The 26744-nt window shown below is 37.3% G+C and overlaps 1 protein-coding gene and 1 pseudogene across 4 annotated transcripts in view; both read left to right on the plus strand.

Moving 5' to 3' along the window:
• The window catches only part of SLC30A9 (solute carrier family 30 member 9), a 104403-nt gene that overhangs the window by 27439 nt on the left and 50220 nt on the right, over positions 1-26744 (plus strand). For all 3 annotated transcript variants that reach the window (XR_013417830.1, XM_015138294.3, XM_078003364.1), the window contains exons 3-7: positions 428-487; positions 2709-2808; positions 4963-5055; positions 5426-5508; positions 23854-23912. Coding sequence is in view for 2 of the 3 variants with exons in the window: in XM_015138294.3 (XP_014993780.1) it covers positions 428-487; positions 2709-2808; positions 4963-5055; positions 5426-5508; positions 23854-23912 (395 nt within the window). In the remaining variant the exon portion in view is untranslated. The remainder of the gene's footprint in view (positions 1-427; positions 488-2708; positions 2809-4962; positions 5056-5425; positions 5509-23853; positions 23913-26744) is intronic.
• On the plus strand, positions 10972-12435 carry LOC100426600 (sodium/potassium-transporting ATPase subunit beta-1 pseudogene; annotated as a pseudogene). Its single transcript, XR_013417831.1, has one exon. The product of XR_013417831.1 is annotated as a sodium/potassium-transporting ATPase subunit beta-1 pseudogene (transcript).

Raw genomic sequence — 26744 nt, forward strand, 5'->3', positions numbered from 1 at the left:
AATGATATCTCTGTACAGTTTTAAATGGAAGAACTGCGCATTCTTTTGTTCCTTAATTTAAAAATGCATTTAAACGTTCACCATTAAAGACAATGTTTGTTGTAGGTTTGTTTTACCCTTTAAAGAAATTCCTTTTTGTCCTAATTTTCTAAAAGCGTTTGAGATTTGCATGGATGTTGAATTGTATTAAATGCTTTTTCTTTAGCTTCTGAAATGATGGTACAGTTTCTCTTCTTTAATCTGTTAATGAGATAAATAGCTTTTGTAATGTTTAACTACTCTTACATTCTTAAGATGAATCCAACATGGTCTATGATACATTGTCGTTTTGATGCATTGTTATATTACGTTGGCTAATATTAATTAAGTTTATAGATTTGTGTGAAAGCAGTTGTTCAGTGTAAACTTGTTTTAATAAACTTTACAGCAGAAGATATAGGCGCAGAACTCAAAGCTCCACTTAAGCAAGAACCTCTCCAAGTAAGAGGTAAATATATTTTATCCTATTTTTTATTATAAAAATGTTTTGAATTAAATATATAACATTGGTTTATGTAGAGCTCTTTATAGTTATATTATTCTAAGAGTATAGTTTATTTTTGCTTTTATTTAAATAGATTGACCATAAGGATTTATTCTCTTACATATTAAAGTAATTTTCCATTAAATTTATTTTGCATTTTTGTCACAAATTTTTTCAAAAGCCCAAAGAAAGGAATAATGGCAAATAAGAATCATCAATTGCATTATCATTTTTAGAAGAGTAATGCAGTTAAAGAACAAGAGGCCCACACCTTTCAGCTACTGCTTATTCAAATCCAGGTAGAGTTTGGCCGTTCTTGTCTGACTTTCTTTTCTGGGAGAAATGGAAGGAATTCCCGTTTGTAGCTCTTTTCTGTATAACAGGCTATGGTTCTCATCTCCAAAGCAGCTGTTTCATGGAGGCAGCAACTCTATCATTAATAGCACTGTGGCTTTGGCATCAGACAAAACTGAACTAAATTTGTGGCTCCAGTTCTTACCAACTGGCTGACCTTGAGCAATTTACTTGACTTCTCTGAGGCTTAGTTTTCTCCCCTATAACGTGGTGCTTGAAAATGAGACTTCTTTTCTAGGGTAACTTTGATTAACACATGGTAGACAGTCAATTAACTAATGTTGTTATAGCAGCCGTGATTATCATTATCATCCTCATCTTCATCATTAATAACCTGGGCCAGGATTTTTTAGCTATTTGGAAGACATTTAAAATAAAAAACTTTTTTTAAATGTAAAAGGCAGTTTAGAGACCTGAAACTCATGCAAAAAAAAAAAACTGTATTTTCTTTATGTATTTTTTTCAGATAAGGTTTTGATTTTTTAATTGAACTTTATTTTTGAAATATTCTTATTACACAATGTTTGTGCATTTAATGTAAGTATGTATTATTTTAGGAGTCTTTTTACCCACTGTAGTGATAGGTAATCTTAGGCTGAATTTGCTCTTTCAACTTGGAAGTAGAACAGAAAATTGTGAAATAATAAATGTGAGAATAGAACAAGTGAATAGGTGACAATTTGAAATAGAACACGTGAGTTTGTTATTTTGCTCTTGCACTTAAGGTATTTGCTTATTTATCTCTATCATATGACCAAAAGTCTCACCTTATAATGATTTATTAACATAGACCAATGTTGTGTAATTTTTAACTCACAGACTATAATTGATGCCAAACTGGTATTGGTGTTGGTGTCACTGGCCTTTTTATGAGCAGTTTGATACTTGACAATAGAAAACAATTTATTAGAAGGCAATATTTAACCTATAATCTGTAATGAATTTTTTTGTAATTTTTAACTGATGAAATTATTCCATCCTTTTCTTTAGTTGTATTACATTATGTGAAATGATCTAGTGGCTTTAAACTTTTATGACTGCAACCCACGTAAGAAACACTAATTAGCAACTAGTATACATATAAATTAGTATATGTAAATGAAACAAAGGTTTTCACAAAAAAATACTTATATGTAATAGTCTTTAATTACTTTATAGTTCTGCTTTGTATGAAATGCTAATTTCACCTCACAATTTGAAAAGCACTCAACTACTCTGTAATTTTTTTTTTTTGGACAGAGTCTGACTTTGTAGCCCAGGCTGGAGTACAGTGGCATGATCTGGCTCACTGCCACCTCTGCCTTCCAGGTTCAAGTGATTCTCATGCCTCAGCCTCCTGAGAAGCTGGGATTACAGGCAACTACCACCACACCTGGCCAATTTTTGTATTTTTTTAGTAGAGAGAGGGTTTCACCATGTTGGCCAGGCTGGTCTCAAACTCCTGACCTCAAGTGATCCACCCGCCTCAGCCTCCCAATATTCTGTAATTTTTTATCGAAACTTCAGTTCATTTTCATTTAGACCCTAAGCAATTTAAATTATACTAATATTATTTAGACAGACCAGTAATACCTATTCAAGGTGTTCATTAGGCAGAGGTTGACATTTTGGCATCGGTTATAGATGATCTATAGAGACAAAAGCTAGATGGCTACAAATGCAATTTCATCCTATTCTGCACTTGGATAATTTTTTCTCTGATGTCATTTGGTGAAAAAGATCAGTTTTCTGTGAAATTAATTCGTGAAGCCTCTTAAATATCAGCCTATATTCATCTTCACACGTGATTTTCAATGTGCATATTTATTGTGTTTTCCTGTTTTTTGTTTAGTTAAAGCAGTCCTTAAGAAAAGGGAGTATGGATCAAAGTACACTCAGAATAATTTCATCACTGGAGTCAGAGCAATAAATGAGTTCTGCCTCAAATCCAGGTAATTAAAAAAAAAAATGTAGCCGTGTGCCGTATCTAAATAATCTAAATAACTTTTCCTTTATTAGAGTGTGTTACCTGCTACCATCCATATATGGAACATTTGCTACTGGCTCCTTAAAATGGAGAAATATTTTTATTCAGTCAAAAATGTTAAAAATTGTTAGCAAACTAAACTGAATCTTGCCCCAACATTACCAATTCTAGTCTTTCTTAGTTTCTTAAACCCACAATGGTAAATTCTTCAAAACCTCTCTATCACATAAGAATCTTAGGAGTTAAATTTTAAGTCATTGATATGTGACAGAATTCTCAGTAAGATTATTTGCATATTTGTGTGTTTGACTCTTTTGGTTTTTTGGCCAGCAGAGTTGAGTACTTAATTTAGAGTTAAATTTATATTCATGCTCCCAACTGTGGTTTCTGTTGAGTATAAGTTATTTTTACTATTTTCCAATATCTGTCATTATTTATTTCTCATATTTATATTTATTGAAATTATGTTAGTCGCAAATTTAAACTTTTCTCCCTCCTTTGTGTGCCAGTTAGAGAAATCAGATGATCTTTTTTTCAGTCTTCCTCATTGTCACAGCCACTTTGGTATATATCAAGAAATAGGTATTCCTATAATTTTTAACTTCTATAACTATTACATCAACAACCAATTATAATATTGATTTAGTTCTCACAAAAATTTTGTGAATTAAGTGGATTAGGCATTGCTGTCTCCACTTTAGTAGGCCAGGATGAACATAATATAAGATGTTAGTGATTGACCCAGCTCATTTAAGTGAGTCAGTGACCGGGAGAACTAGAATATGTATCTTTTGAAAGCTGATCCATACATTTTTACTAACATGTGATGGCTATTGATGTTTTTTAAATCTAGGTTTAATTTCTAGAACTTGATAACATTATATAGTCACAGACTTTTTATTTATAGGTTATTTCATTGCTTTTACAAAATTTCTATAGGAAGATCCATGATTAAATACAGAATGACTATTTAGCAGTGACTTGATGAATATATAAGCCTTTCAGAATTTAAGAGAAAGGGAAATAAATAACATGTAATTGACATATACTCTTTATGACTTCATACCTTTGAATAGCTATTACCACTTAGTATTAATCTACATATAAACAAATAATGACTGTAAATTTTTAACTTAAATTCTTAAGTAGAGGGATGATATTCTAATCCATGTTCTTTCTTCTTCTTTTTTTTTTTTTTTTTTTTTTGAGGCAGGGTCTCACTCTGCTGCCTAGGCTGGAGTACAGTGGCACAGTCGTGGCTCACTGCAGCCTCTGCCTCCTTAGACTCCAGTGATTCTCTGACCTCAGCCTCCTGAGTAGCTGGGACTACTGCTGTGTGCCACCACGCCTGGCTAATTTTTGTATTTTTTGTAGAGACGGGGTTTTGCAGGTTGCACAGGCTAGTCTCGAACTCCTGACATCAAGTGATCCACCCATCTCAGCCTCCCAAAGTGCTGGGATTACAGGTGTGAGCTACCACACCTTGCCTATTTTTCACTTTTTTTTTTTTTTTGAGACGGAGTCTTGCTTTGTCTCCAGGCTGAAGTACAGTGGCATGATCTTGGCTCACTGTAACCTCTGCTTCCCGGGTTCAAGCGATTCTCCTGCCTCAGCCTCCTGAGTAGCTGGGACTACAGGCAGGCACCACTACACCCAGCTAATTTTTGTATTTTTTTTAGTGGAGACGGGGTTTCACCATGTTGAGCAGGCTGATCTCGAACTCCTGACCTCAGGTGATCCACCTGCCTTGGCTTCCCAAAGTGCTGGCAGTGAGCCCCCATGCATTACCTAACTTTTCACTTTTTTTCCCGTATATTAGAGATGGCAGTGGTGTGCCCATAGCAGATAAAAATATAAGCATTGGTGAGGGAATTGAATCTCTACATATTATATTGTAGTGTCTACACTGAGCATCAAGAGTAATTTTTTTTCACCGTCTGTAGAATATTTTTTGTATACAAAATGTCATCTTTAAACAGATCTTTAAAAGCCATTCACATCTCTATTCCTCTAAGATGGGGATCAGTGTTGTTGCTTTTATCTGCCCTTAGTAATCCTCTTTAAGTATATAAACTATATGCACTTTGTCTGAATGAATTCAACATGTTTCTTTCTCTAGTGATCTAGAACAACTTCGAAAAATCAGACGACGAAGTCCCCATGAAGATACTGAGTCTTTTACTGTATACTTGAGATCAGATGTGGAGGCAAAGTAAGAACATAGTTCTTTCAGAATAAAAGTGCAAGCCAAATTTTGGATTAATAAAAATAGATTTTAGACAGATTCAGAATTTTTTAAATGACTTTTTAAAAACAATATTTTTGTATTTGCAAATTTGTATATTTGTGAGTTACTAATATGTACTCATCAACTAAATATATGTCATAATGTGTAAGAAAATTTGCTGTTGAATTTATTCTAATTGTTTAGATTTCATTTGGAAAAGTTCCTTAAGTTCTTTATATTTCTCTGAAAGCACCTTATGCTTTGTTGTAAGATTCTCACTAGAGAATTTAGATTTAAATGTGATGTCAGTAAGTCATTAAAATTATTCATTGTGGTGACCATGTGTGTATGACAGATCTTTGGAAGTTTGGGGAAGCCCTGAAGCTCTTGCCAGAGAGAAAAAATTGCGTAAGGAAGCAGAAATAGAATACAGAGAAAGTAAGTATATTCAATTTGAAGTCAAGTTAGTTGAAAAGTAACTTGTAGGTGAGAACTGTGCCTGTAAGAACTCTCTAGTGCTAGCATACCTGTTGGCCTAGGCTCTGTTGCTTCCAGCAAATACTAGTTTCCGTTTTGGGATTCAATTATTTCACAAAAACAGGAACTGTGTTTTTGTTTTCTCCCGTATAGCTTTTTGAAGATGATGAGAGGAAGAGAAGCTACAGTTTATCATTTTTATAAGACATATAACTATCAGAACTTATGATCTGATTTGAAGATTATGCTTGTTATAAAAGTGATAGAATAGGAAGTAATTGCTGTATTAGTCTATTTTCACACTGCTACAAAGATACTACCCAAGACTGGGTAGTTTATAAACAAAGGAGATTTAACTGACTCACAGTTCCACATAACTGGAGAGGCCTTAGGAAGCTTACAATCATGGCACTAGGAGAAGCAGGCACGTCTTAACATGGTGTCAGGCGAGAGACAGCTTATGTGTAAGAGGAACCGTCAAACACTTATAAAACCATCACATCTCGAGAACTAAGTATCGCAAGAACAGTATGGGGGAGACCATCCCCATGATCCAGTCACTTCCCACCATGTCCTGTCCTCAGTACGTGGTGATTATGGCTATTATAATTCGAGATGAGACTTGGGTGTGGACACAGAGCCACATCATAGCAATTGCTTTTTTATAGAAAGGTCTATTAACTCAGCTACATTAATTAATTCAGCAGGTATTTATCCAGTACCCACTATGAACAAGAAGCTGTACTTGGTGTTTGAAATGTATATGCAAGTAAGACTCTTAGGAGCCAGGTGTGGTGGCACATGTCTGTAGTCCCAGCTACTTGCCTGTAATCCCAGCTACTCAGGAGGCTGAGGTGGGAGGATCACTTGAGCCCAGGAGTTTGAGACCACCCTGGGCAACAAAGACATAACTGGGATGATACTATACATATTGTTGTACATCTTACTCTTTATATAGTGGTGTAATCATAACCGTTTTCCATATCTACGTATAGAAATCTACCTCATTCTTTTCAGCAGTTGTATAGTACCCCATTATATGGATGTAGCAAGATTTATGTTCTTCAGTTTTTCACTGTTACAAAGAATACATCAATAAATATTCTAATTTTTTAACATGTTAGATAATTGTGAATATTTACATAGGATTGAGTTGTTAGTAGTATAATTTTAGGATCAAATGGCATAGGTATTTAAAAATTTGATAGATCCTAAAGAATTACTCTCTGAAGGAAATATGGTACCAGTTTACATTTACAATCACAGTGTATGAGTGTGACTGTTTTTTCATACCCTTGCCCATGCTGGATATTAACAAGATTTTAACTTTTTTGTGTATTTGATGGGCAATAGATGGTACCTCGTTTAATTTTGAATATCTCTGACTGCTACTGAGGTTGATTATCTTCTATGTGTATTGGTTTTTCTTAGTTCTTCTGTAATAATTTTTATATATTTTGTTCACTTTTCTATTAGATTGTGTGTCTTTTAAAATTGATTTAAATAAGTGTTTGGTGGATTTTAACCAAAATCTAACCACGTTAGTTTTATTTGTTCTAAATATTTTCTAACAGTCTATCTTGAAATTTGGTTTCGCCTCTTTTTAGTAGGGAAATTTCAAACATATTCGGAAGCGCAGAGAAAAGTATAATAACCTTTTAATGCCCATCATCTGGCTTTACAGCTATCAACACATGGCCAGCCTTGTTTAATGTATATCCCTTTCACTAACCTTCATTCTACTGGATTACTTTGAAACCAGGTCCAGACATTGTATCATTTTATTTATAAATATTCCAGTATATATTAAAAGGTCAGGATGTCTGTTTTAGTCAGTTCATGTGATGGTGTTGTTTGAACTGTTTTAGAAGAGTTAACTATCCATTGCCGGTAGTAAGCTGTCAGTCTTAATAATCCTCTCATTTGCCCTTTAGTTGAAGATCTAGGATGTTCTCGAATAGCTTTAATTCTGACAAAGAAAGTGATTGACCTTCTGTTGATGATTCCTTTCTTGGCAAAATTGAAAATGGCGTGTCTCTTTTCAGCTAATCTAGTCAGGAGGAATAAGGAGTATGTTTGAGATTCTTGTGACCTGGAATATATAATATTAAATCATCTAGATGTTGAATAAGTATAGTTTTCCTTGTAAAATCCAAGTTTTTTAAATCATTGGTTTGGCATTTTTAAAAGTTTGAAGGAGACAGTGAATCCTAGTATCAAAGGATTTTTGGCATCAGAAAAAGTTGTTGATTATCTTTTTTTTTTTTTTTTTTTTAAGAGATGGGGTCTCACTGTGTTGCCCAGGCTGGAATACAGTGGCTATTCTCAGGTGCAATCATAGTGAATTATAGCCTTGAACTCCTGGGCTCAAGTGATCATCCTGCCTCAGCGTCCTGAGTAGCCAGGACTACAGGTGTGTGCCACCATGCCTAGCTGACTATCTTTATCCACAGATATGCTAAAGAGAACTGCACTTAAATTAACAGAAGTGAAGTATTTAGTTTCAATGGAAGAAATACATACCGGGGACAGGTAGTCCTGGAAATTCTGATATACTATTCAGTTAATGGTTTCCATTGAGTTTCTTTATAGGTAATATAGGTGCTAATATGGGATACAATCAGATAGGGCATATTCCATTGGGGAATTAGATATTGCCAGTGCAGTTATATAGTTCTTTTACTCTTGGGCACTTATATATGGTAATGTGTCAGGATTAAAGTAGAGATCTATGTGCTAGTATTTATGAAAAATGTATACATATTTTTCTTTGATAATCAGGCCAACTTTATCTGTTAAATGACTAAGAGATTTTATTGAGCATCGTGAGGGTTTCTCAGAACAGTATGATTGCTGTTATTCCCTTTTCTGATTTGATAGAACAATTTATTTTTTAGTGTTTATACTTCTTATCAACGACACTGATTTTTATTAGTATTAGACGAGATCGGGCGCGTTCAGGGTGGTATGACCGTAGACGATTTTTATTAGTATTAGAAAGGGACTGCACTTGCTTAGGGTTTGAGAAGTTAATAGAGTTTGCCTTGCATGGCTGTTGAAAGCCCTAAGTTTGTTCCTTTTTTTTTTTCACCTTCTCTTTTGGTTTCTTGACAGTGCATTGCAATTTAGTTTTTCCAACATGAACTGACTGCCAGCTCATTTTAATCTTTCTTACCACCCTATTTTTAACCTAAGGCGCTTTAACCAAAGAGAGCATAACGGTTCCTTCGGCATTCTACATCAGGGTCAGTGTCCACATATTGTTTATTTCTAGCAAGTCTAATTCTAAAATTGCCTGTCAACTCTGTGGAGTTTTTTTGTTTATAGTTTTGGATTTTAGTGTAATCAATTTTAATAGAGGATGGCTTCCTAGATAGCTTACAACAACCTATGTCCCTGGCTCTTAATAAATAACTTTTGCTGGTGTTACGGAATCTGTCTTCAGTAGCCAGAGTCGGCAAACTATGGCCCATGAACAAATCTGGTCCACCGCCTGTTTATGTATAGTTTATAAGCCAAGAGTGGTTTTCATATTTTAATGACTGACAAAAAAGCAAAAGAATAACAATATTTTGTGACAGATGAAAATTAAATGAAATTTAAATTTCAGAGTCCACAAATAAAATTTTATTGAGATGTAACCATGATCTTTTATTTACCTATTGTCTATGGCTGCCTTTGCATATCAACAGCAGAGTTGAGTAGCTCCAACAGAGACCACATGTGGTGCTCCTGTCACTTTGCACTGCTGCTCAGTATACTATAATTCAGTAACAGTTATAATTCAATAGTATTTCAAATGTCATAGGTATCCTTGTACATGACCTCTTTTTTTTTTTTTAGTATGAGTGCATACCTATCTGGTGAGTAAGAAAAGTAGTCATCTAGTGTTGTGCTTTTAAGTCACAGTTGAGCATGGATTATTTTTTATTGAATTAGATGGCAAAGTACTGTGTCTACTATGCAGTGACACCATAGCTGAGTTAAAAGAATATAATATATGTTGACATTACCAGATTAATCAATCATGACAGTATTCCTAATTCACAGGAGTGTAATAGTCAGAAAAACTAGAAAATTTAAGATGGAATCTATTACAGCAGAATTTGTTAACAAAAATAGAAAATGAAAATGAGGCTGCAACCAAAGTTGTGATTTCTGAGTGGCTTATTAGTCAAGCAAAGAAAGTAGTTTTCTAATGACAGGTAAATTAAGTCCTGTTTAATTTGAGCAGCTGAAGAAATATATCCAGTACAGTGGTCTTTAGACAAGACTAGTTGCTTCAAGAGTTGAGGACACTGGGGACAGACATCAGTAGTCAATTAAAAAGCAAGGCAAATGATTTTGAATGATATTCCTTGGCTCTTGATAAGTTGACCTATGTACCAATACTATTTGAGGAGTGAGTGCTGAGTTTGAAGAGACTGAAGAATTACCCTTTGTGAATAGTCTGTGTGGAACAACCACAGGCAAGAATTTTTTTTTTTTGAGACAGAGTCTCGCTGTGTCGCCAGGCTGGAGTGCAGTGGCATGATCCCAGCTCACTGCAACCTCCACCTCCTGGGTTCAAGCGATTCTCCTGCCTCAGCTTCCCGAGTAGCTGGGATTACAGGTGTGTGCCACCATGCCCAGCTAATTTTTTTTTTTGTATTTTTAGTAGAGACGGGGTTTCACCATGTTAGTCAGGATGGTCTCGATCTCCTGACCTTGTGATCCTCCCACCTCGTCCTCTCAAAGTGCTGGGATTACAGGTGTGAGCCACTGCGCCCAGCCATACAAGAATATTTTCAAAGAAGATGTGAAAATACTAATTCGGTAAACCTGATGTGGAATCTGCTAAGATGTCTTAGACAGTGGTGGTAAAAATATGTGTAGAGCAGAAAAAGCCTTAGTTGGACAAATTTATAAAGCTTGTGAAAACATAAGATGTTGAAAGCCTTTTCATCGGTAGATACTTCGCAGAAAATATTTGTCATGAGTAGGAACTTTGTGGAAAATACTTAAATCTCTTGTTTGCTATTGAACCAGTAGTATCACCTTTGAACTTGTGGACTTAACCACTGAAAGAAATAGAAGCTGATTATCCTGACTTGTCCATCTACACTGCATTTCAATGGTTTAGCAGTTTTACTGCCATTTTTTGAGCTCAGGATTGAAAAATTCAAAACAAATTTTTCTGAATAAGAAGACCTACCTGTCAACCACTATTATCAAACACTGAATGGCTTAGAAAATTAGTTTTTGCTGCAGACCTTATGTTTCTTAATGCATTCAATATAAAATTATAGGGGAAAGCAGTGTTTAAATACAAAACTTACTCTGCTATAAAGTCATTTCAACAGTAGATTCATTGTTTGAATTAAAGTAACGTCAGTCAGCTTTATGTACTTCCCATGCTGTTAGAAGTTTAACAGAAGCACTCAGATCCGCAGCGGCAGTGGCATGTCCTGTCTGTGGAGAGCCAGGCCAGAGACAACTAGCAACGCCTCAGAGAACGCCAGGGTGCGTCCCGAAGCCACCTGCCCTTCCGACTGCGGCAGCTGCTGACCCACCGTTGCCATGACCTGCAGGAAAGCCAAGAAGGAGGGCAGTTGGAAGAAATTCATCTGGAACTCAAGTTTTGGGGCAGGACTGGTGGCAGTTGGTTTAAGATCCTTCTGTTCTACATAATATGTTATGGCTGCCTGGATGGCATCTTCATCGGAATCATCCAAGTGGTGCTGCTCACCATCAGTGAACTTAAGCCCACATATCAGGACCACATATCAGGACCCCACCAGGATTAACACAGATATCTCAGATCCAGAAGACTGAAACTGCCTTTCATCCTAATGATCCCAAGCACTGTGAGGCATATGTGCTGAACGTAGTTAGGTTCCTGGAAAAGTACAAAGATTCAGCCCAGAAGGATGACTTGATTTTTGAAGATTGTGACAATGTGCCCAGTGAACCCAAAGAACAAGGAGACTTTAATCATGAATGAGGTGAGCGAAAGTTCTGCAGATTCAAGCTTGAGTGGCTGGGAAATTGCTCTGGATTAAATGACGAAACTTATGGCTACAAAACTATGTGTTGTTATAAAGCTCAAGCAAGTTCTAGGCTTTAAACCTAAGCCTCCCGAGAGTGAGTCCTTGGGGAGTTACCCAGTGATGAAGTATAATGAGTATGTCTTTCCTGTTCAGTGCACTGGCTAGTGAGATGAAGATAAGGATAAAGATGGAAATGTGGAGTATTTTGGACTGGACACCTACCTTGGTTTTCCTCTGCAGAATTATCTCTGCTATGGCAAACTCCTGCAGCCCAAATACCTGCATCCCCTCCTTGCTGTACAGTTCACCAACCTTACCATGGACACTGAAATTTGCATAGAGTGTAAAGTGTATGGTGAGAACATTGGGCACAGTGAGAAAGATGGTTTTCAGGAATCCCTTGATGTAAAAATTGAAGTTAAGAGCTGATCACAAGCACAAATCTTTCCCACTAGCCATTTAATAGTTTTAAAAAAGATGCAAAAACCTGTTAGTCTTGAACAAACTGTCATACGTATGGGACCTACACTTAAAGCATAATCTATGTGCTTTACACTTGCTTTCTGCATTTAATCGGTTAGAATGTAGTTAGTAGCAATAGCAACAAAATATTCTACTGTAAGTGACAAGAAAAATTGAGCCTTGAGATGTGCTAATTTTTTCTGTAAATTATGATTCCATAAGTGACTTGTAAGGAGTGTTTCTGGCCTCTAAGTATTGCCTCCTGTATTTTATTTAGTGTACAGTAGTATAGGTGCATACTCTGGTCGTTTTTCAACCCATGTTTTATCATATCTGTTTTGTAATTTATGTGAGCAGGGTTTGCTGTCCAAGGTATAAATATTCAATGGGAATAAAACTGGCATGGTTTATTTATTTATTTATTTTTGCTCTTTCAAAGATAATGGCCCATCAATGAGCATTTTAAAAAAATATATCAATGTGTTTTAATCTATTATGGTTATCACTCTTTTTTTTAATTATACTTTACATTCTAGGGTACATGTGCACAATGTGCAGATTTGTTACATATGTATATATGTGCCATGTTGTTGTGCTGCACCCGTCAACTTTTCATTTACATTAGGTATATCCCCCAATGCCATCCCTTCCCCCTCCTCCCACCCCACGACAGGCCTCGGTGTGTCATGTTCCCCTTCCTGTGTCCAAGTGTTCTCATTGTTCAGTTCCCACCTATGAGTGAGAACATGTGGTATTTGGTTTTCTGTCCTTGCGATAGTTTGCTGAGAATGATGGTTTCTAGTTTCATCCATGTCCCTACAAAGGACATGAACTCATCCTTTTTTATGGCTACATAGTATTCCATGGTGTATATGTGCCACATTTTCTTAATCCAGTCTATCATTGATGGACATGTGGGTTGGTTCCAAGTCTTTGCTATTGTGAATAGTGCTGCAACAAACATACTCGTGCTTTGTCTTTATAGAAGCATGATTTATAATCCTTTGGGTATATGTCCAGTAATGGGATGGCTAGGTCAAATGGTATTTCTAGTTCTAGATCCTTGAGGAATCACCACACTGTCTTCCACAATGGTTGAACTAGTTTGCAGTCCCACCAACAGTGTAAAAGTGTTCCTATTTCTCCACATCCTCTCCAGCATCTGCTGTTTCCTGACTTTTTAATGATCGCCATTCTAACTGGTGTGAGATGGTATCTCTCATTGTGGTTTTGATTTGCATTTCTCTGATGGCCAGTGATGATGAGCATTTTTTCATGTGTACGTTGGCTGCATAAATGTCTTCTTTTGAGAATAGTCTGTTCATATCCTTTGCCCACTTTTGATGGGGTTGTTTGATTTTTTTTTTGTAGATTTGTTTGAATTCTTTGTGGGTTCTGGATATTAGCCCTTTGTCAGATGGGTAGAATGGGTAGATTGCAAAAATTTTCTCCCATTCTGTAGGTTGCCTGTTCACTCTGATGGTAGTTTCTTTTGCTGTGCAGAAGCTGTTTAGTTTAATTAGATCCCATTTGTCAATTCTGGCTTTTGTTCCCATTGCTTTTGGTGTTCTAGTCATGAAGTCCTTGCCCATGCCTATGTCCTGAATGATATTGCCTAGGTTTCTTCTAGGGTTTTTATGGTTTTAGGCCTAACATTTAAGTCTCTAATCCATCTTGAATTAATTTTTGTATAAGGTGTAAGGAAGGGATCCAGTGTCAGCTTTCTACATATGGCTAGCCAGTTTTCCCAGCACCATTTATTAAATAGGGAATCCTTTCCCATTTCTTGTGTTTGTCAGGTTTATCAAAGATCAGATGGTTTTAGATGTGTGGTATTATTTCTGAGGGCTCTGTTCTGTTCCATTGGTCTATATCTCTGTTTTGGTACCAGTACCATGCTGTTTTGGTTACTGTAGCCTTGTAGTTAGTTTGAAGTCAGGTAGGGGGATGCCTCTAGCTTTGTTCTTTTGGCTTAGGATTGTCTTGGCAATGCGGGCTCTTTTTTGGTTCCATATGAAATTTAAAGTAGTTTTTTCCAATTCTGTGAAGAAAGTCATTGGTAGTTTGATGGGGATGGCAGTGAATCTATAAATTAACTTGGGCAGTATGGCCGTTTTCACAATATTGATTCTTCCTATCCATGAGCATGGTATGTTCTTCCATTTGTTTGTGTCCTCTTTTATCTTGTTGAACAGTGTTTTTTAGTTCTCCTTGAAGAGGTCCTTCACGTCCCTTGTAAGTTGGATTCCTAGGTATTTTATTCTCTTTGAAGCAATTGTAAATGGGAGTTCACTCATGATTTGGCTCTCTGTCTGTTATTGGTATATAGGAACGCTTGTGATTTTTGCACATTGATTTTTCTATCCTGAGACTTTGTTGAAGTTGCTTATTAGCTTAAGGAGATTTTGGGCTGAGACGATGGGGTTTTCTGAATATAGAATCATGTCATCTGCAAACAGAGACAATTTGATTTCCTCTTTTCCTAATTGAATACCCTTTATTTCTTTCTCTTGACTGATTGCCCTGGCTTGAACTTCCAACACTATGTTGAATAGGAGTGGTGAGAGACAGAAAACTGTCTTCTGCCAGTTTTCAAAGGGAATGCTTCCAGTTTTTGCCCATTCAGTATGATTGGCTGTGGGTTTGTCATAAATAGCTCTTATTATTTTTAGATACGTCCCATCAATACCTAGTTTATTGAGAGTTTTTAGCATGAAGGACTGTCAGATTTTATCGAAGGCCTTTTCTGCATCTATTGAGATAATCATGTGGTTTTTTTTTTTTTTTTTTTTTGAGACAGAGTCTCGCTCTGTTGCCCAGGCTGGAGTGTGTGCCCGGATCTCAGCTCACTGCAAGCTCCGCCTCCCGGGTTTACGCTGTTCTCCTGCCTCAGCCTTCCGAGTAGCTGGGACTACAGGCGCCCGCCACCTCACCCGGCTAGTTTTTTTGTAATTTTTAGTAGAGATGGGGTTTCACCGTGTTAGCCAGGATGGTCTCGATCTCCTGACCTCGTTATCCGCCCGCCTCGGCCTCCCAAAGTGCTGGGATTACAGGCTTGAGCCACCGCGCCCGGCCAATCATGTGATTTTTGTCTTTGGTTCTGTTTATATGATAGATTACATTTATTGATTTGCTTATGTTGAACCAGCCTTGAAGCCAACTTAATCATGGTGGATAAGCTTTTTGATGTGCTGCTGGATTCAGTTTGCCAGTATTTTATTGAGGATTTTTGCATCGATGTTCATCAGGGATATTGGTCTAGAATTCTCTTTTTTTGTTGTGTCTCTGCCAGGCTTTGGTACCAGGATGATGTTGGCCTCATAAAATGAATTAGGGAGGATTCCCTCTTTTCCTATTGATTGGAATAGTTTCAGAAGGAATGATACCAGCTTCTCTTTGTATCTCTGGTAGAATTCGACTGTGAATCCATGGGGTCCTGGACTGTTTTTGGTTGGTAGGCTATTAATTATTGCCTCAATTTCAGAGCCTGTTACTGGTCTATTCAGGGATTCAACTTCTTCCTGGTTTAGTTTTGGGAGGGTGTATGTGTCCAGGAATTTATCCGTTTCTTCTAGATTTTCTAGTTTATTTGCATAAAGGTGTTTATAGCATTCTCTGATGGTACCATTATATAATGGCCTTCTTTGTCTGCTTTGATCTTTGTTGGTTTAAAGTCTGTTTTATCAGAGAGTAGGATTCCAACCCCTGCTTTTTTTTTGTTTTCCATTTGCTTGGTAGATCTTCCTCCATCCCTTTATTTTGAGCCTATGTGTGTCTCTGCACGTGAGATGGGTCTCCTGAATACAGCACACTGATGGGTCATGATGGTAGGTAGTTTGTATTTCTGTGGGTTCAGTGGTGATATCCCCTTTATCATTTTTTATTGCATCTATTTGATTCTTCTCTCTCTTCTTCTTTATTAGTCTTGCTGGCGGTCTATCCATTTTGTTGATGTTTCCAAAAAACAGCTCCTGGATTCATTGATTTTTTTGAAGGGTTATTTGTGTCTCTGTCTCCTTCAGTTCTGCTCTGACCTTAGTTATTTCTTGTCTTCTGCTATCTTTTGAATGTGTTTGCTCTTACTTCTCTAGTTCTTTTAATTGTGATGTTAGGGTGTCCATTTTAGATCTTGCTTCTCTAGTTCTTTTCATTGTGAAGTTAGGGTATCAAATTTAGAACTTTCCTGCATTCTCTTGTGGGCATTTAGTGCTAAAAATTTCCCTCTACACACTGCTTTAAATGTGTCCCAGAGATTCTGTATCTTTGTTCTCATTGGTTTCAAAGAACATCTTTATTTCTGCCTTCATTTTGTTATGTACCCAGTAATCATTCAGGAGCAGGTTGTTTAGTTTCCATGTAGTTGAGCGGTTTTGATTGAGTTTCTTAATCCTGAGTTCTAGTTTAATTGCACTGTGGTCTGAGAGACAGTTTGTTATAGTTTCTGTTCTTGTACATTTGCTGAGGAATGCTTTACTTCCAGCTATGTGGTCAATTTTGGAATAAGTGTGATGTGGTGCTGAGAAGAATGTATATTCTGTTGATTTGGGGTGGAGAGTTCTGTAGATGTCTATTAGGTCTACTTGGTGCAGAGATGAGTTCAATTCCTGGATATCCTTGTTAACTTTCTGTCTCGTTGATCTGTCTAATGTTTACAGTGGGGTGCTAAAGTCTCCTATTATTATTGTGTGGGAATCTAGTCTCTTCGTAGGTCTCTAAGGACTTGCTTTATGAATCTGGGTGCTCCTGTATTGGGTGCATATATATTTAGGATAGTTAGCTCTTCTTGTTGAATTGATCCCTTTACCATTATATAATGGCCTTCTTTGTCTGCTTTGATCTTTGTTGGTTTAAAGTCTGTTTTATCAGAGAGTAGGATTCCAACCCCTGCTTTTTTTTTGTTTTCCATTTGCTTGGTAGATCTTCCTCCATCCCTTTATTTTGAGCCTATGTGTGTCTCTGCACGTGAGATGGGTCTCCTGAATACAGCACACTGATGGGTCATGACTCTTTATCCAATTTGCCAGTCTGTGTCTTTTAATTGGAACCCAATTATTTAATTTAGCCCATTTACATTTAAGGTTAATATTGTCATATGTGAATTAGATCCTGTCATTATGATGTTAGCTAGTTATTTTGCTCGTTATTTGATGCAGTTTCTTCCTAGTATTGATGGTCTTTACAATTTGGCATGTTTTTGCAGTGGCTGGTACTAGTTGTTCCTTTCCATGTTTAGTACTTCCTTCAGGAGCTCTTGTAAGGCAGGCCTGGTGGTGACAGAATCTCTCAGTATTTGTTTGTCTGTAAAGGATTTTATTTCTCCTTCATTTATGAAGCTTAGTTTGTCTGGATATGAAATTCTGGATTGAAAATTCTTTTCTTTAAGAATATTGAATATTGGCCCTCATTCTTTTCTGACTTGCAGAGTTTCTGCTGAGAGATCTGCTGTTAGTCCAATGGGCTTCCCTTTGTGGATAACCTGACCTTTCTCTCTGACTGCCCTTAACATTTTTTCCTTCATTTCAACTTTGGTGAATCTGACAATTACGTGTCTTGGAGTTGCTCTTCTTGAGGAGTATCTTTGTGGCGTTCTCTGTATTTCCTGAATTTGAATGTTGACCTGCCTTGCTAGGTTGGGGAAGTTCTCCTGGATAATATTCTGAAGAGTGTTTTCCAGCTTGGTTCCATTCTCCTCATCACTTTCAGGTACACCAATCAGACGTAGATTTGGTCTTTTCACATAGTCCCATATTTCTTAGAGGCTTTGTTCGTTTCTTTTTACTCTTTTTTCTCTCAGCTTCTCACTTAATTTCATTCATTTGATCTTCAAATCACTGATACCCTTTCTTCCACTTGATCAAATTGGCTGCTGAAGCTTGTGCATGTGTCACATAATTCTCGGGCTATGGTTTTCAGCTCCATCAGGTCATTTAAGGACTTCTCTACACTGTTTATTACAGTTAGCCATTTGTCTAATCTTTTTTCAAGGTTTTTAGCTTCTTTGTGATGGGTTCGAACATCCTCTTTTAGCTTGAGAAGTTTGTTATTACTGATCATCTGAAGCCTCCTTCTCTCAACTTGTTAAAATCATTCCCCATCCAGCTTTGTTCCGTTGCTGGTGAGGAGCTGTGTTTCTTTGGAGGAGAAGAGGCACTCTGATTGTTAGAATTTTCAGCTTTTCTGCTCTGGTTTTTCCCCATCTTTGTGGTTTTATCAACCTTTGGTCTTCGATGATGGTGACGTACAGATGGGGTTTTGGTGTGGATGCCCTTTCTGTTTGTTAGTTTTCCTTCTAACAGGACACTTAGCTGCAGGTCTGTTGGAGTTTGCTGGAGGTCCACTCCAGACCCTGTTTGCCTGGGTATCAGCAGCAGAGGCTGCAGAATAGCAAATATTGCAGATTGGCAGATGTTGCTGCCTGATCCTTCCTCTAGAAACTTCGTTTCAGAGGGCACTTGGCTGTATGAGGTGTCAGTCGGCCCCTACTGGGAGGTGTCTCCCAGTTAGGCTAGTAGGGGATCAGGGACCCTCTTGAGGAGGCATTTTCTCTGCTCTCAGATCTCCACCTGCGTGCTGGGAGAACCACTACTGTCTTCAAAGCTGTCCCACAGGGACGTTTAAGTCTGCAGAAGTTTCTGCTGCCTTTTGTTCAGCTATGCTCTGCCCCCAGAAGCGGAGTCTACAGAGGCAGGCAGGCCTCCCTGAGCTGGGGTGGGCTCCACCCAGTTCGAGCTTCCTGGTGGCTTTGTTTACCTACTCAAGCCTCAGCAATGGCGGATGCCCCTCCCCCAGCCTCGCCGCCTTGCAGTTTTATCTCAGATTGCTGTGCTAGCAGTGAGTCAGGCTCTGTGGGTGTGGGACCCTCTGAGCCAGGGGTGGGATATAATCTCCTGGTGTTCTGTTTGTTAAGGCTGTTGGAAAAGCGCAGTATTAGGGTGAGAGTGTCCCGATTTTCCAGGCACTGTCCGTCATGGCTTCCCTCTGCTAGGAAAGGGAATTCCCGGACCCCTTGTGCTTCCCAGGTAAGGCAATGCCCCACCCTGGTCTGTGGGCTGCACCCACTGTCTGAGAAGCCCCAGTGAGATGAACCAGGTACCTCAGTTGGAAATGCAGAAATCACCTGTCTTCTGTGTCACTCATGCTGCCAGCTGCAGACTGGAGTTGTTCCTATTCAGCCATCTTGAAACCTACTCAATGAGCATTTTAACATACTCTGTAGTCTTTTCCTGTGGCGTTAGGTCTTACTTTATTATTATTTTTTCTCCTGGGATTGGGATGGGGGTTTGTCATGGGGGAACTGCCCTTTAAATTTTAAGTGACACTACAGAAAAACACAAAAAGGTGATGAGTTGTGTTGTGCTTGTTTTGAATGCTGTCTTGACATCTCTTCCTTTGTCCTCTAGTATGTTCTAAAGGTTTGTCTGAGATCTGAATTTGCCCATCACTTTGGCTAGTAACAGGCCTAATTAATTTGCTTTGTACATTTTGTTTTACTTTCCTTTCTTCCTTTCTGGAGGCATCACATGCTGATGGTGTGTCTTTATGAATGTTTTAACCAGTTTCATGGTGGAAGAATTTTATATTTATGCAGTTGTACAGTTTTATTTTTTCCTGCAAAAAAAAATGTAGTGTATGAAATAAACCAGAGTCACTTATTTGAAAATAAATCTTTATTTTGAACTTTATAGACAGCAGTGCAGCACCCCATAGACTAGTGTTAAATGTTTTCTACCATGCAAAATCCATGTTCTAATAATTGCCAGGAATACAGTGCTCTTGTGGATCATGTATTCAGTCAGGTTAAAACAATGGACAGTAAAAGAATGAACACATAAAAAAAATAACAGAAGACATCTGCAGCAGATATATTTTCCAAGCCCAACCAGAAGTGTTTTTTAGATTTCCATGCAAGTGCAGAGGAAATTTGCATATTTCAAAATCTGTTGAATTGTGCAGTTTAGCAGCTTTCTCCTAACTTCAATTGGAAGTGATTAGTCCTCAATGTAACAAGATGCTAAAAGGCAAATATCAACAAGAATTTCATATAATTCTATAAATGCTTTCAAAGCTATGAATATAGTTATTTAAAATCACATTTATAGATTTCTATCAGTATTTGGCAGTACTTACCTATAAGATTTTCAAGATGAAATAGTAAAATATCAGATCATCGTCAATAGATGAATATTTGCAATTAATTTTGATGATAAGGAATACTAACTGAATTCCAATTAAGTGAAATATTTTATCCTATCTCCCCAAAAAGTATTCTGTTCTTCTGATTTGTAGACCTGTGTTACAAAGAATTGCATTCACGTATTTTTATTATATTTTAAATTTTGTCAATAAATTTCATGGAAATTTGTAGTTATTTCTTATTATACCTTTATCATATCCTTTATATTATCTCTTGGCCTCCAAAGCATAAAATATTTGCTACCTAGCTATATTAGTCAGTTCTTGCATTGGTATAAAGAAGTACCTGAGGCTGGTTATAAAGAAAAGAGGTTTAATTAGCTCAGAGTTCTGCAGGCTGTATAGGAAGCATAGAAGCTTCTGGGGAGCCTCAGGAAGGCAAAGAGGGAACAGGTATCTTACTTAGCAGGAGCAAGAGAGAGATGAGGGAGTGCCTCACACTTTTAAATGACTAAATCTCATGAGAATGAACTCACCTGTCATGAGGACAGTACCAAGAGGGATACTGCTAAATCATTAATGAGAATTCACCCCCATGACCCAGTTATCCCCCTACCAGGCTCCCCCTCCAACAATTGGATTTCAATTTGACATGAGATTTGGATGGGGACACAGGTCCAAACCATGTCACTAGTCCTCTTGGAAAAAAAGTTTGCCAACCCTATTTCAATGGTTTCATTAGGATTCCACCCCATTTTATTTATTTTTGTTACTAGTAACCTGATAAGAAATTATGAAACTGGAAGGATATGAAACGAGAAGCCTTGGAGTATAAATATTTAGGAGGACTCTAAACTATTTGATTATCTCAGTTCTGCACGGGACCAAGGCTTAGAAATGACAATATTTCCTTTTTCAGATGAGTTGGCAAAATTTCAAAGTGGAAATTGTGAGACAATTATGGTCAATAACCCAGGAAGAAAAGGGATGGAGAGAGTTTCTTGAGAGTACAGGAGTTCATTACCAAGAGGGGAGCAGCGGTATAGGAAGAGAGAAGAGGGAGAAGAAAACATGCAAGGAATAGAACAAAGTAGCAGTGGTCAAACTGTCCTAATGTTGATCAATGGAAGCGCCTCAGTTGGCTCCTAAGTCCCTTTGTCATAACTCTAGTATCATGGCGTCCTTACTTTTAGGAATAATGTGTTTCAGACTCATATTGTACGTTTCCTATCCTGGGGTGGTAATCAACTATTTCTAAAATGAGCCACTTTTACTGGAAAATAAAATCAAGTTAAAGTAATTATTTAATTGATTTATTCTATGTCTCTACACACATAGAGAATAAAGTGTAGTTTCAAATAACAGTATTAATATTAACAATGTAATTTAAGATTGCTTTTCTTTGTATCTTTAGTATATATATCCCACTAGAGATTCATACTTCAATTTCTGTGTTATAAAGTCACTTAAAATTTTTCTATATAGAAATACCATCAATAGATATACAGTTAGGCTCATTTGTTTCATTTTGCTTCTGATTTTTAAACATAATTTTGTTTTTATTTTATAATTGCCTAAAAATTTACATGATTTCTTAGTCAAACCTACAGAACAGATATTTCAGAGGACTCTAGCTTCCATCTCTGTCCTTTCCACTCTAAGTCCTCTCTCTTGTATAAGTAACTGTTTTAAAAATTAGTTTTTGGTGTTTTTTTTTTTTTTGTACTTAAAATATAAGAAAATAAAGCCAGGCTCCATGGCTTATGCCTATAATCCCAGGACTTTGGGAGGCTGAAGTCGGCGGATCACTTCAGACCAGGAGTTTTTGAGACCAGCCTGGGCAACATTAGCGAGACCCTTTTCCCTACCCAAAATTTAAAAATAAAAATAATATTTAAAAAGAAAATAAACATACACATTTGTATTAAACTCCATACCCTTCATAAATAAGGCATACTATACATACTTTCTGCTCTTGCTTTTTTTTTTTTGAGATGGAGTCTCGCTCTGTGGCCCAGGCTGGAGTGCAGTGGCGCGATCTTGGCTCACTGCAACCTCCACCTCCCGGGTTCAAGCAATTCTCCTGCCTCAGCCTCCCGAGTAGCTGGGACTACAGGCGCATGCCACCATGCTTGTCTAATTTTTTGTATTTTTAGTAGAGACGGGGTTTCACCATGTTAGCCAGGATAGTCTCGATCTCCTGACCTTGTGATCCGCCTGCCTTGGCCTCCCAAAGTGCTGGGATTACAGACATGAGCTACCACGCTGAGCTGCTCTTGCTTATTTTACTTAACTCCGTCCTGAGGACTATGCCATAGCAGTAAATAAAGACATTTCTTTGTTTATTTTGTAATACTCTATTTTTTGATATACCGTAATGTATTCAGTCATTCCCCCATAGGACGTTTCTCATCTTTTGCTATTAAAATGATACCATGAGTAGCCTTGTAAATAAAAGTTAAAGGAATTTTTTGTAATACAAAAATTTGAGAAAACACATTAATAGAAAAACTCTCATATTTTTCAACTTTGAGGTAAAAATGAAGGACTTTTGTTTTTATATCAGGCTTAATTAACTTTTTTAAAGGTAATATTGAGAAAAGAATCTTTCCAAACTGCCTTTATCTCATTGCAAATCCAGATTCTCCTGCCTCCTTTTTTATTGTGGTAAAAAACACATAGCCCAAAATTTACCCTTTTAACTATTTGCAGAGGTACAGTTCATAAGTGTGTAAGTGTATTCACATTGTTGTGAAACAGATCTTCAGAGGTTTTTCATATTGCAAAACTGAAGCGCTATACCCATTAAATAACTACCTCCCGTTTCCCTGCCTCCCCCCAGTCCCTGGCAACCACCATTCTGCTTTTTGTTTCTATTAACTTGAATACTTTAGATACCTCATATAAGTGGAATCATACAGTGCTTGTCCTTTTGAGATGGGCTTATTTCACTTAGCATAGTGTCCCCAAGGTTTATCCATGTTGTTGCATGTGACAGGATTTCCTTCCTTTTTCAAGGCTAAATAATACTCCATCATCATATGTTTATACCACATTTTGTTTATCCATTCATTCATCCATCCGTGGACATTTGGATTACTTCGCCTCTTGACTACTATTGTGACTACTGCTGCTATGAACATGGGCATGTGAATAGCTTTTTGAGGCCCCAACTTTCTATTCTTTTGGACGTATGTCCAGAAGTAGGATTGCTGGATTATATGGTAATTCTGTGTTAAAATTTTTTTTAGGAACCTTCATATTTTTTTCTGTAGCAATTGCACCATTTTATATTCCTGCCATCAGTGCCCAAAGGTTCCAGTTTTGACACATTGCCACTACTTGTTATTTTCTGTTTCTTGTTTTTTTAATAGTAGCCATCCTAATGGATGTGAGGTGATATCTCATTGTGGTTTTCATATGTATTTCTCTGATGATTAGTGATGTTAAGCATCTTTCCATATGCTTGTTGGTGGTTTCTATATAATCTTTGGAGAAATGTCTATTGAAATCCTCTCCCTATTTTTAAATCAGGTTACAAATCCAAATTTTTTATAACTTAATATTTTTGCTGTTAGCTTGTAGAGCATATTTAACATAGTCCTAAAGAGAATATCATGTTAATCTAAACTGTGACTAGTAAGAATATCTGTGACCTAAATTTATTTTGTTATTCTTACAGGGCTATTTAGAAACCAAAAAATATTAAGAGAGTACAGAGATTTCTTGGGAAATACCAAGGTAAGGATATCTTTGTAATAATGTGTATGTGTGCGTTGTACCTCAAAATTCTAATATCAGTCCATTGTAAAATTCTAGCCTGTCTGTGATCTCAGTCTAAGATTTTCTTGAGTACTTTGTAGTTCACTGAATTATAGTCTATTCATTCATTTCTGATTTTCCTTTTTTTTTTGAGATGGAGTTTCGCTTTTGTTGCCCAGGCTGGAGTACAGTGGCGCGATCTCGGCTCACTGCAATCTCTGCCTCCCAGGTTTGAACGATTCTCCTGCCTCAGCCTCCCGAGTAGCTGGGACCACAGGCACGCCACCATGCCCAGCTAATTTTTGTATTTTTAGTAGAGACAGGGTTTCACCATGTTGGCTAGGCTGGTCTTGAACTCCTGACCTCAGGTGATCCACCTGCCTCGGCCTCCCAAAGTGTTGGGATTACAGGGATGAGCCACCGCACCCAGCCTGATTTTCTTGAAATTTAAAACATTCGTATGTAAGTTTTCTTTAAAGTCATGACCATGTTATGAACCTTAAGCATGTAGATATAAATGAGGAAGAAGACTTTATTTTCTTAGGTTTTAGTGAGATTTATATCTGTCATACACACTCTTAATTTTCTTTAGCCTCTCTCTTTCTGCTCCTGACTCTGGTTCAGCATTCAGACTGCCAACTCTATGCTTGTATCAAGAAGGTTAGCCCTTGGAGAAGAAAATTACCCAGCCAGTGTGATTGTTCTTTCTTCATTATATGACTATACAGAATCAATGGATATTCAATATTATTTGGCAGTCTTACTAAACTTCCAGAGTATGTTTACCTTCCCACTTTTTGAAATAGCTATTGCGTATCTTTTTCTTTCTTCCCAACAGCCTCACTCTTTACTCTTCAGCTCTTGCCCTTGCTTCATATTTTATTGAAAAAATAGGTGTAATTTCATAAAAGTACCTGATCTTTTCCATCACCTCATCTTTTCATCACCAAATTTACTAACTCATCTACACATGTGACAAAATACTCTGCTTTCCTTCCTACTAGAAGAAAATTAATATTGGGACACATACAGAAAGTTTGCCTTTACTGTTCTACCTCTTATTTTCTCCTGAACCTAATCCAACTGGGCTTTCAACTCCACCACTCCACTGAAATGATTTACCAAAGTCCCCAGCACCTTTAAGATGCCAAGCAGTCTATGGCCAAGTTGACTTTCCATTTAAACTTGACTGGGAAGGATCTCCTATCAAGAAGTTAATGTCATATTTGGATAAAAAGCTACCTATGCATATTTTCTTCTCTCTAGTGGCATTTGAGACATTGCACCCCTTTTGCAAAGTTTAGACATTGGCAGTGATGATAATTTTAGCCAAATCTTATTTGATATGCTTTCCTTTTCCATTTATTATCTTCAAGACCTCTTAATTTCCATTTCCCCTTTGATCCCTGCATTTCTGGCACCCCAGTGCTGCCCTGAAGATGTGAACTCTCCTCTGGTAGAGCCTTCATATGTCTTGTGAGCCAGCATTTTCACACTCATGCCTAAAGGGCTACTGCCATTGCCTCTTGTGCTGGGATAACTTATGCTGGTGAGACCTGCCTCCTGGGAAGATTCACTCCTCGCCTTCACATCTGTTTCACATGGAGAATCATCCTCACCAGATTTTCTAATAGTAGCGGTTGACTTATGAAATCTCTTGTTATTTCAGGCCTTTAGAAGATTAATATTGGTCAGCTTTTGAATATTCCATGTTTTGAATCGATTTTTTTTGCTATTACAACCTTTCTTGCAGGGACATTAGGATAAAATTAGTATTTCATTTCCCTCTACTATACCCCTGTTCCCTTAAGGAATGGTTGTTCTCCCACTGAAGATGGTTGCTTTCCTCTCTGAAACATAAGGCTAATCCTGTTTGCACAAATTAAACTAATCCTGTTTGCACAAATTAAATGCCTTGTTCTTTCTTTTTTCTTTTTTTTTTTTTTTTTTGTTATTTCTGACCCAGACACTTGTTTTTCCAATATATTCTTAACTCATGAGAACTCCAGTGAGATATATGAAATCACAATGTTCTGGGTCTGCCTCTCTGGTACTTAATTTCTTGTATAATAATTCTCCCTTCAATATATTTCTACTTTCCCATGCCTTCCCTTCTATTTCTAATTCATGAGTTTCTTGAATAGTACTTCAGAAAATTGGAAGTACCTTTATCTCTGCTTAATATATTTAACTCCACAATAGTATCACCTTGAAATGCATCAATAATGCTTTGAACAATTTATGCTTCTTTTCCTGGTAGTTCTCTCTGAAATCTCTCCAAATTTTCTTCACTTGTACCAATATTAAAGAACCTTGTTTATTGTGAATATTTTCAAAGATATATAAAAATAGAAAAAATAGATATTGGCTATCCAGTTTCATTAATTTCTAACATTTTACTGTCCTGGTCTTCAAAAAGGGGCAGTTCTCCAATTGCTCTGATTATGGAATTTTTTAATATTTTATTTAATTTATTTTATTTTATTTTTGAGACAGAGTCTTGCTATGTTGCCCACTCGGCTCACTGCAACCTCCGCCTCCCCGGTTCAAGAGATTCTCATGCCTCAGCCTCCTGAGTAGCTGGGATTACAGGCACCCACCACCACACCTGACTGATTTTTTTGTATTTTAGTAGAGATAGGGTTTTACCATGTTGCCCAAACTGGTCTCAAACTCCTGAGCTCAAGCAGTCTGCCCCTCTTGGCCTCCCAAAGTGCTAGGATTACAGGCGTGAGCCACTGCGCCCAGCCTGATTATGGAATTTTTGAGTAGCTTTTACAGGATGCTTCCCAAGCGGGTTTTGGATCCTGG

The sequence above is a fragment of the Macaca mulatta genome, chromosome 5 (genome assembly GCF_049350105.2).
Source record: "Macaca mulatta isolate MMU2019108-1 chromosome 5, T2T-MMU8v2.0, whole genome shotgun sequence".
Taxonomy (NCBI): domain Eukaryota; kingdom Metazoa; phylum Chordata; class Mammalia; order Primates; family Cercopithecidae; genus Macaca; species Macaca mulatta.